The sequence below is a fragment of the Gallus gallus genome, chromosome 20, assembly GCF_016699485.2.
Source record: "Gallus gallus isolate bGalGal1 chromosome 20, bGalGal1.mat.broiler.GRCg7b, whole genome shotgun sequence".
Lineage (NCBI taxonomy): Eukaryota > Metazoa > Chordata > Aves > Galliformes > Phasianidae > Gallus > Gallus gallus.
In genome coordinates this window covers 5,804,725-5,816,437 of record NC_052551.1, presented here as the reverse complement: position 1 = coordinate 5,816,437, position 11,713 = coordinate 5,804,725, and the positions used below count along the sequence as shown (strand labels likewise).

The following is an 11,713-nucleotide window of genomic DNA, read 5'->3' as shown; positions in this document are numbered from 1 at the left end:
CTTTCTAGCTGCAGTGGTTATCCAAATAAAGCTACTTTGCAATCAGAACAGAGTGTAACTGGGTTTGAGGGCGTGTCTGAGTTCTGCAGGCACTTCACATAGGGTGAGCACTTTACATAGTTCAGAGCTGCTTCACAGATACTCTTTACATCCCAAAGTAACATCACTCCATTGCACGCCTCCTAGAACAGCCTTCTATTTTTACATACCAAAAGCAATTTCCTTCCACTCCCTGACCTAAGAGCCAACCACTACAGAAGAGCAAAACGGAGGATTTTTGGACTCAAAGGAAACAAAAAGAAAGCTGAAGTAATGGTGCAGTACTGAGGAAAGCTGTGATCTAAAATAAGACCCAACCACTGAGCCTACCAAGCACATTTTAAATCACTGCTTGCTTCCATCACCTGCAAAAAAACACTCAGGGCAGATCCTGAGTGACACTCAGAACCAGCACAACCCTGCTGGGTTTGAGTGCAACAATTCACATACTTGGACAGAAACCTAACAGGCTCTGTGGCATTTGTATCATCTTTATTTTCAATTAATTTTGCACGTTTTCTTTCTGCCACAGGCAACTATTTTGAGCCACAACCCACTTAGCTGACATTTCTCCAGCACTGAGTCATGATCCCATCAGCCTGTCACCGATACAGTCACATTGTGTGCAACCTCTCTGCGCTGCAGCTCCTCGTGGTCCTCACACAACAGGGGACGTCAGACAGAACAGAGCAGGATTCAGGAGGAGGTTTCAGAAGAGAGATGACGTTTACAGTAAGGATATGTCATTTTTTGCTTTGACATCAACAGCATTTCCCACAGATGAAGTGCATTAAATTGCATCACGGAAAGAATGTGACCTAAAAGTGCAAAATGGACCTAGATAAGAAAAAAAATGTCATTTATATTTACTTTTATTCCAAGCTTTTTTTTGTTCAGCCTTACAATACTAGGAAGACATGCACTACAACTGCAGATCTTCTTCAGGAAACGCATGAGTGAGAAAGGGCGTTTTTATGAGCACTCCTTTCCTTTAATAGTCAGCTCTCCTGAAAGGCTCTTCATCTTAAATCACTGTGCCACATTATAGTTCCAAAGCTTTACAGAGAAGTTGCTGAGGTTGTTACAAGGCACATGATATTGCTTATGTTTGGTGACAGCCAGGGGGTAAATTAACAGATCTTTCAGATCAAATGTTACAACAAGGTTACCTGAAATTTCAGGGACTGCAATCCATCCTGATGGTCGTTTGCATTTCTGGTTTTCCAACTTGTAATCTCTGCATTCTCACCGTATACTTAAAGCACTGAGGTCCCCTTCCACAGTTTTGCTTTGGCAAAACAGTTAAAGGAGAAGACAAAAAGACAAAAGCATGCTTCTAGCAGAGGTAAAGAGCTGTTACTATTCCTGCAGCCCAGGAGGGGAGATGAAGCTATGAAAAGACAAAATTCCAAGAAATGGGTTTAAGTGAACAGAGGTAAGCAGAGAGCTGGGAAAGGTGATTGCAGAAAGCTGCAGGGATATGCTTTAAGCTCCAGAGGAGTGTTATGGAGTTATGCACTGTATGTTATGCATTATTTTCCTGAGAAAAGTGACCACGAATTTGTATTCAGAACTAACTGCTGATTTTCCAAGACATTTAATATATCACAGCATCCCCTACAGTTTTTCCAATTAAAGTGCACCATAGGGTACAACTGGGTGTTTCTCACGTTGCCATAAATTGCCATGCATCAAAACAGAAAATGAGATTCTATTATTTCAGCTGCTCCACAACCTAAGTTTCAGTACACCAGTGAAGCATACACAGAACAGGTCTGCTCTGAACAAAAACTCTCATGAAGAATCCAAACATCAGTTTCAGGTACGTTTGAAGTCTGAACAGTTCCAATGGATCTTACAGAAGAGCTTTCCCATCTGCCTGATTTTGCCTCCTGTGACACAAACATGTGAATGGGTCCCAGGACCAAACAAATCCTTGAACTTTCCACTGCCTTCTAGATGAAATTCCCCTCATTACCAGCCCTAGCAGAGGAGAATGTCTAAGGCACCAAGAGCAGGAACTGCCTCACGCACATCAGTCAGGCCAAACGCCAGTTACATTTCAATGTATGTTTGCTAATTTTTCACTGCATGTATTTAAGTACTACGTCAGTAATAGGCTGGAGAGAAAAATCCCCTAGATAATTGCATGGGTATGGAAAGACAGCTCTGCAGAAGAAGGGAAGCAGTGTCTGGAATTAACTATAATGCAGAAAAGCAAAACAAACAAACAAGCAAGCAAGCAAAACAAACACCCAACCAAAACCAACCAACCAACACCCATGTTTGACATGGCTACAGTTGCTTACTTTTAGAATCCACTACAGAACTCATTTACCTTTGAAATGTTATACTTTCTTCTAAACACAATTTAACAATAACTGTTAGCAGCTGTCTGATAGGAAGCACCAAATCCAGCTATTCATGCCGTTTCTCTTTTGCTGCAAGCCTGTGACAGAGAGGCCACATTTTTATTTTAATGATAGAAGTTTATTTGGGGGAGGGAGGGAAGTCAGGTAAAGGTGATGGGAAATGCATGAGCAGCAAATTGGCAATTTTGATTTCCAGTTAACCGAAAGCCAAAAGACACCAGGAAGAGGCCTGGAGCACAAGGAGACCTTGTAAGCTAACAGCTGGCACGTGGTCTCTGAGAAACACGTTGTACAAGATTTCCAAACTCATAAGGAGTATTACTGCACGGGAACTTTTCCATCTATTTCAGTGGATTAGGCTTTCACTTTGCTACAAAGAGCAACTGTTCATGTCTATGTAATCAACTGCATGGCACACATTAGGAATCTTGCTTTTGTCAGGCATTTCTGTTGTTTTTAAACCCTTTATTTTTGGGAATTTGTGCCATGTTAATCTATTCAAACACTGTGTGCTCAGACTGTCACCGATAATTCCGTATCTCAGTAAAAAAAACCCGGGAGGCAGGATCATTCAGGGAAGTGAAGAACAGCAAAAGTACTTTTACAGACTCCAGAAACAGCCACAAAGACACAAACATTGGAATTTTAACTGTTTTTCTATCATCACTTAAATACAGTTTGAGAACAGTCATTGCCCGCATTATTTCCATAATAAACAGTTTGTATGGCACTAATCTGAAGCACAGAGAAACACTGATGTAGTGATTGCACAAAACATCTGTGGAACTGAAGATAACATCAGCAAGCCTGTTGGTTTAAATAAACTGCCTTTTCTGGTAGCAGGCCTAGTCTATGTAGCAAAGTTACATAAAGATAACCCAAAATAGAAACTTAAACCTAATGAAATGAATCAGAAACCCTTCTGGGTATATAATCCTTTTTCACGATGAAAGTGGCTTGCAGCCCAGCTTAACTCAAGAGGGAGCAGGCTTACAGTACATCAAAAGAAGGACTGCAAATGAATCTGCATTGTTCAAATATATTTTTAGTTAAACCCAATATGAGTTGATCAGTGCAAATTTCCCATAGAGTTAGCTTGAAGGCAATTCACTGCAAAAGACAAAAGGAAGAACTTGATAGAAAATACATCAATTCCTGAAAAAGCTTCTTTCTGTGTGGCGATCTGTACTTTCTGAGGCTGCAAAACAACTCAGGTTTGGCACCAAATAGACTGGGAAGTCAAGGGAATCCAACTTTCCCCAGAGGCAAGCCACAAACATGGAATTAACATGGCTGTAACTACTGCAAATACTTCCACTCATTTGCTGGTAAAGAACTGTAGAGAGGGTAAAAAACAAAACCACAACAAAAATGTGCCAAGGTTGACTGTGCTGCATCATACTCTGTTCAACAGAACAATCAACTTGGAGCCAAACGCTGCACACAGATCGTGCCCGCTCACATTACAGCTGTGCCTACAAACCTCTTCAGCCATCCCTTTCAACACTGCAACCATCACACAAGTTGTGTGCAACTGCAACATGAGCAAGCGTTTATGAAATAATAAAAAGCTTTGCAAGATAAAAACTATGCTAAACGTTTGATATGATGAGTAAATCCATCCAATTTCATACCTACTCATTATACAATATTAGTGTTTTATTCAGTAGTGACTTTCCAGACTCATCAGAAGCAGCCACAACTGTGTGTGCAATCAAAATTAAGTAGCTTATTGACATTCATTGATAAGCAAAATAAATACTGCTTCAAGCAAACTGCTTTGCAGCTCTTAGGATAAAGAATAAGTTTCATTCAACACCAAGCAGGCTATTAAGCAAGTTAAGCTAACATGTTTATACACCGGAATTTCATTGTTCTGGAGGAAACATACCAGAAAGCACTCATACTTTTATGGTGCTGAATGCATAAGATTAAAAAAATAAAAATAAACACGCAACTCTCTCAATAGACTCGGGATTTTTTTGTGTCTAGAATAAAGTTACAGGACATGATTACAGCTACGTCATGTAAGGAGAAAGATAAGACTTGTTATTGAAGAGTTTCCTTTCCAAAGACAGGCAGTCTGTGACTTGAAATTGATACCTAAGCTATTACATCTCAGATTCATTCTCTTTGCTGCAGAACACACATACACCAACTTGCCACAAACCCTTGTTAGGTGAATTTAACACCTGATAACATGAGATGTTAGCATTTCTCAGTTGAGCTTCATACTGCTTTACCAAATGAGCATCGATGGCTAAAGCCTTCTGCTGTAGTTAGCAGCAGTGTCATTAGGAGAGATTTCCTCTAAGGAGGAACAAGTAGGAGTATTAAAAAAAAAAAACATTTGGATCATCCCTGGTATTTTAATAAAAATAGAGAAGAGGGAGAATTAACTTAAGGTCAGTTAAGGTCTTAAAGTGCAAAGGCCTCTGTCAGTTTTGGAAGATCTGTTCCTCTATTTATTCATATGAGAAACAAATCCAACTTTGTATTTTTTTTGCCAACCAGTAACTCTAGCCAAGAGCAGATCTTTTCCAGCACCAATTATTTTTTTCTCAAGAAAACAAGGTTTATCATCACCTCCCAGCCATCAGCTAGTAAAGGCTGTTTTCTCCAGCCCATTACCTTCTTCCTTATGGTGGAAAGCCTGTAACCATGCCTATATTTAACTACTCTGGCAGTGAAAGAAAAATCCAAAATTAAAAACACCTATCGGCTATAACTGTATTTCTTTGAACTCAAAGGTATATTTGGGAGAGGTAGTCCAGGAGAAAAGGGTTTCAAGTACCAAACTCTGTACGTTGCATACCAAGCTGCCAAACCTATCAGCGCACCGAGAAGTTTTTGACTGAAATCGTGGAAATACACAGTAGTGCATAGAAACATGAACACCCAGATCATGGTGAGAAAACACAAGGACACAAACAGGCCGTTGATAACAACACGCAGCCTTGAGTTCCGGTCTATGGACAAGCCTTCCAGCACAGCCATCTCCTCCACAATCATAAGAGCACAATATGAGAGCAGAAAGCAGTGCCCTGAGATATCAAAACCATTCCATATCCCGTTGTTCCGATGGCACTCCTGCTTGGTGGCATAGAGCTGGTGAGGCTCACTGAGTTTACTCGAGGTAGAGCACGTGCCGGTGAGATTCTCGATGTACACGAAGAGTTCAGTGCAGACATACCAGACGGCAGTGCCCACCAGCAGCGTGCTGAGACGCCGCAGAGCTGCCAGAATGCTCTTTGTGGGGCCGTAGAGGAACTTGCTCTTGGCAAACAGGTAGGTGGTGACTCCGATGAAAGGCAGCAGAAGCCAGAACGTCCATGCCCAAGCCACCTTGACAAAATATCTGCCAGAGAAAAGCCAAGAGAGAAACATGCACGTGTGAAATTTCATAGGAGCCTGGAGGAGGGAGCTGGGGGCAGGCCGCAGTGCTCGAACTCGCAGACTTTCAAGGTCACTACTGAGAGCTGTCTAAATTAGGCACATGATTCCCGCCCTCAAAGTCAAGCATAGCTAAGATCTTAACCCTCTCCCCATTATTTCTCTTGGGTCTCAAACCCGAATAATTCCTTCACTGGGCACTTCAACTGTTTGACAAGCAGCATTCCCTCAGACTTACAGCCTCATTCAGACCCTCAGCTGACTCACAGCACAGTTATTGCAATTGCCTTTACCCTACAAACCCACTCAACTTTGCCTTACAGCAGCTGCAACTAAAATATTCTCGGCTTGCCACCCTGACCCTTGGTCCTTCCCTCCTCCTCCATCTCAAATAAACTTTGCTTTACAACCTTTCACAACCTTACCCTCTTCATACTAAGTAAGATACCCCAGAAAAAGGATGACTCTTTCCTCTATTCAGCTTAAGACGTTTTTCCTCCATTATCACCTCAGAAAATCAATGAAGCAGCATAAGTAACATCCACTTTGCTGTGTCTTCAGCCGATGACAGCCCTTTGGCATACGCAAACCCCCACACCTCAACATGCACTCTCTGCCTTGACAATTTTTGTTGCGACGTCTATAAAACCCTGCAAACAAGCTGACGATGTGCAGCTGTCCTGTTTAGCAAGACATTGCCTAATTAGCTCTGCCAGTATTGCCCAACTATTTCTCTTTTCAGATCTTACAACACAGCAGGTATGAATGAGCAAAGAGGCCAAAGCCTCCAACCTCCTGCCTCCCACCAGCACCTCCCAGCCCAGTCTGCCTCCTACCAACTGCTGGCAGAGGGGAACCGTACAGCCCCCCCCTCTGTACCCTTCTTGTTTCTTGAAAAATAAAGAAAACAAAGGCAGAAGAATTCCAGTCTGTGACCAAACTACAGACAGACACAGCCTTAACTTACTGCCTCTGCATCTACAGCAAGAGCAAGCACTGACAAAGCTCTGCATCTTCATTAGGCTCCCAGCAAAAGCCACCAGGGCTTTGAGTGCCATCCTCACTTTACAGGAGAAGAGGCATCTACACAGCAATTACAGCTGCCAGCGTGAAACAGCAACAGAAAATAAAGCTCTTGTTTGGCTGAGAAACTCACAAGCCAAAAAGGCTGCTGACAGGGCTGCTGTCAGCCGACCAGCAGTATGATACCTGGGCGGAAACTGCTTCGGAACCTATCGGTGCTGACAAACATCAGTACTTAAAGGCCAACGACACCGCTGTACGTGTTGCCGTACCGCCTATCCCACTCGGCCCGCGTTCCTCCAATGGTTCTTTCCGATCACACCCAGAGGGCCGCGGCTGCCGGACGTCACCGAGCGACAAACTCAAACCAGAGGAGCACAAAGGAAGCCACGAAGGAAACAAACGGCAGCGTTACGCCCCGCCGTACAGCGGACAGCACACACGTGTGCCGCTGTGCCTGCCGGGCGCCCAGCGCTCAGAGCCTGCTTCTGGAACACCTCAGTAACCGCCAGCTCACCCACATCCGAGGAGCCAAGGAAGGCGACGTCCTGCCGTCCCAACCCCCCCACAAGGACTGCCCCAGGCTCTCCCGCCCGGCACACGGCGCGCAGCCCCCGGCCCTCCTCACACGTTGAACACGTTGCGTTTGTTCTGCATGGGCGTCTCCGGCACCAGATCGCCGTCCTTGAGGGCGGACCCGAGGAAGACGAGGCCGAGCAGCAACCAGGGCAGCCGGCGGCGCACGGCCGCGGCCACCAGCCGGGCCCGCAGGCAGCGGGCGCACCGCTCCAAGCGCTCCATCCCGGCCACCACCCGTCCCGCCGCTCCTCCCGCCCCGCCCCCTCCCGGACACCGTACGCATCGCGCGCAGCCCCACCCACCGCCCGAGCGCCCCCGCGCGGCGCCCGCCGGGCCCTGAGCCTGAGGGAGCGGGAAACTGCGGCTGTGCGCATGCGCGCGGTAGACGAGTGCGTGCGGGCGCCCCCTGCCGGACCGCCGCTTTAAAGCGTTGAGGGGGCGCGGGAGCTCAGAGCCGTTGAGATTGGAAGAGACCTCCAAGGTCATGGAGTGCAGCCGGAAAGCCGCGCGGACCAAAGCGCGTCCCTCAGCGCCGTACTTGAACGCCTCCAGGGATAGCGACTCCAACACGTCCCTGGGCAGTCTGTGCCAATGCATCACCACTCTTTCTGAGAATAAATTCTTCCTAAGTTCCAACCTGAACCTCCCCTGGCACAACTTAAAGCCATCACCTCTCATCCTATTGCTCTTTCATGTGAGCAGAGGCCGACCCCCACCTCACACAACCTCCTTCAGGGAGTTGCAGACAGCAATGAGGTCTCCCCTGAGCCTCCTCTTCTCCACACTGAACCATCCCAGTTCCCTCAGCCGCTCCCCATCGGACCCCACTGTGCTCAGACCCCTCACAGCCCCATTGCCCCTCTCTGGACACGCTCCAGGCCCCGATGTCTGTCTGGCAGTGAGGGGCCCACAGCTGAGCGCAGCACTGAGCAGTGAGCACAGCAGCTGTGCAGAGCCTCACAACCACACACAGTGCTGGGCTGCCCTCACTGCTCCACTTCTGAACTTTTTTCTGGGCCTTAAAAGAGGACAGAGAGGGAATTCCTGGAGCTCTTACTTCCGTGCCACCCATGTTTGCAGCTGAGAGCAGTGGTCCCCAAGCAGTTCTGCTGTCATTACAGTGTTTAAGACTTACTTCATCTATTGAACTGCTGCTGCTGCCATTTCAACTTGAAATACAAATAAAAAATCAGCAAGCAGAGAAATTGCTAATTGAACAAGGCCCTTTTATTCATCTGAATGGCCTCAGTAAGAAAAAAAAATGTGCACTGAGGGGAAACCAGACCCCATCTGAGACAGGGCTGGAAAGCATTTCAGAGCAAAAGGACACATCAAAGTTGACTGACGCACAAGCAACTCTAGTAGGTACAGATAGTTTCAGCTAAGAGGGTTATCCAGGGTAAATGGCATTTGGCGATGTATTATATGTTGTTTTAAATAAGACTGCCATGACCATGCCTAGTACTTCTAGCCACAGCATTGTACCCCTGAATTAGAGACGACAGGCAGCTGCGTTCACTCGAATGAGTGAGGATAACAGGGTCTGAGAGCAGGTTTTACAGAGTCCAGCATTGTCTGCCTAAATCCCCTCCTGGGGGAGTCCAGCTGCCTTTGAAACTTTTCCTTCTTTGCTTCCCAGGTTTGAGTCTCTGATCTCCAGATTGTTTTCAATGCCTTTGAGCTAGAGATGGCAAGTTGCTTGGTTGGTTGCTAATGAAGCATACCGTGGTGTCTACCACATTGCAGGAGGATTTTGTAAGCTTGGCACCTGTTCCAGATGAAGGGAATTGATGGCATGGGCTGGAAATTTGTCTGTCTTCAGCTCAGCTTGAAATGTCTGAGGATTATCTCTATAAATCATGTATTCCAGCAAACGCAGTGAGCAAAGCTCAACTGGGTTCCAGGTGTCCTGCAGATTTAGAGTGAATCTCTAGTTTCATGCCATGTATTTGCTGCCACAGGCACCAGCCAAGGCCAACAGTCCTTTTGAGGAGCCGATTTGTAGCTCCCTTATTAAAAACACAGAGAAATAGGATTTAGGCCTTTTAAAACTGTAGAAAATGCTTATCACATAACCAGGGAGGAGGATTTATTCTAGAAGGATTGCAGAAGGTTCCCAAGGAGTCCTCACAGACAACAGGTCAATTTGTGTCAGGTATAAACGATACTAAATGGAGTTAGTTGTTTAGGTACAGCAGATCTGGCTGTCCTTCTCTTCCTTCATACCTTTTTTCTTAAGCTCACTAAGTGCCAGACTCAAGCTGAAACCTTCCAGCCTATTTGATGAAGATAAAACGATGGGGTTTTTTGTTACTGTTGTTGTTTTCTAGTTGAACAAGAGGTTTAATTTGAACTAAGGCTCCAAACAATTTCTTTTTCACTGAAAAATTACTTTTTGCTGAAGAGTGGTTGGTAAGCATTGTCCCTGCATGCCCAGTCGCCCAAAGCTTAGGGTGCTTACTTGGACATGCAACACAGAAATCACAGCGACCTGAGCAGAGGTTTGAAGTGAATTTCAAAATGCCTTGGAAGAACATTTTTACTCCTGAGCTGTGGAAACTCTGGGAAGGAATCTTTCCTGGTCATAAAGTTCCATGATTTATCCACTGTCTCAGTATTCATCGGAGCAAGAACACAAAGCTGTTCTTTGATTAGTTTAAACAATTTATTACTTAGAAAATTCATCTAATTCCAGCTATTCTGTTAATCTTCTATTTCACTTGACTGCAAGCAAATCTGGCTTGCTGATGGAAGACTACAGCATGGATACCTTCTGCAGAGTTGAGAATTCTTATCTGGAAAGACACCCTAATCTCAGTAAGCAGTCAGTGGAAAGAGATTGCGACCTATAGGAGCTCTTACCAGGAGCCTAGGGCACATATACACCATACACATATACACAGTTCAGGTGCTTAAAATAAGATGTGGAGAAATTCAGACCTTCCTGCAAGTTAGTGACATTTTCCTCAGACTCTTGCTATAGCACTGTGATCTGCTGTCACTTAGATGCTGAGTAAATGGATCTCAGTATGCCACAGTAGCATGTGTCTGTGAGGCTCCAATACATGAGGCCCCCATTCACAAGCATTTCCTGCTCACATTGGATTTGCATGTTACAAGAAGGCAAGATTGTTACTGAAAAGTCAATTACGCCTTCAAGGCGTCCACAGAGCAAGTTAATGGGGTTCAGTTTTCCAGCCAGTTGATAAAGCCCTATGGGAGCTTCAGCTGTCACAAGTGTCCTCGTGGTTCCAACTGAGCTGTTCAGCACTGAGGAATAAACTGTTGAAGGTTTAGCAGTTTGATGTGGAGAAATACCAAGAAGTCTGAACGAACTTCTCAACAACAGCTCAATCAGTTTAAGTCTCTTGAATTTGGTAAATAGGACCTCTAGGCATCTTTCTGTGGCAGCAACTCTTTAACAACAATTAAAAAGCTGCCTCGAGAAGAAGGAAAGAAAAGTTATGCCTCAAAATAAAAAACAAACAAAAAAATACAGGTAAGGTTGATCTGGCTAATGTGATTCAGGGGTGATGTGCTCCAAGGAGCACTCCCCAGGCATCTGGACCAGGGGTCACGCTGGTGCTCACAGCAATTCACCTGTGCACGTGGCTGAGTCTCTTCACCGTGGATGCAGCAGCACGTGGGGAGGATCTGCAGGTCCTCCTCACTTGGAGTCTGGAGGAGATGAGGGCAGCAAGTGCCCCTCAGAGCACACTGATGGGCCTGAGTTACCCCACTAGTGATCATTCATTTGGACGTGGGAGACCTCTCTTCCCAGCTTGCCCTCCTGTCTCAGTGCAATACCTACAACACAATGCTATCAGCATATCCACCACCATCTGCCTGCTTTGGTACCTGCCACCATCCCCACACCACTTTGTGCGCACACAAATGCAAACCATTTGGAAGCCATGTGCTTTCGGTGGCTGTGCCACTCATTCTTTCCAAGCCTTGCTTGCTCTGTTTTCCTTGGTAAACGCTGCTCACATCTCCATGATTGATTGTGTTTGAATTTGATTGTTAAGCGTGCTGGGATGTTTGCATGAGAGGTGCTACATAAGCATAATTTGTGCTGTATTTTCTTTGCCTAATAGAAGATTAAGCTTGAAGTTGAAGATAGTTTTGGCCCTTCACTGAGACACCATCCTTCATCTCCAGTGCTTTGAACTCTTCAGCCTCCTCTATTCACAGTCAGCTTAAAAAAAGTATGCTTTGTTCCCTTTTGTGTCAGTGATGCCTTTGAAAGACAGCCAGGACAGAGCTGCAGCAGCCTTCCCATCACAGTGACATAGACCCGGCCTGCC

General features: G+C 45.5%; 1 protein-coding gene across 1 annotated transcript; it reads right to left on the bottom strand.

Moving 5' to 3' along the window:
- Nucleotides 1–2,507: 2,507 nt before the first annotated feature.
- Nucleotides 2,508–7,655, bottom strand: LOC107057318 (acyl-coenzyme A diphosphatase FITM2). Its single transcript, XM_025142412.3, has 2 exons — nucleotides 7,456–7,655; nucleotides 2,508–5,769 (listed from the first exon to the last, which is right to left on the bottom strand). Exons 1-2 carry the CDS (start codon nucleotides 7,626–7,628, stop codon nucleotides 5,127–5,129), a joined length of 816 nt encoding a protein of 271 aa, XP_024998180.2. The 5' UTR covers nucleotides 7,629–7,655; the 3' UTR covers nucleotides 2,508–5,126.
- Nucleotides 7,656–11,713: the final 4,058 nt, after the last annotated feature.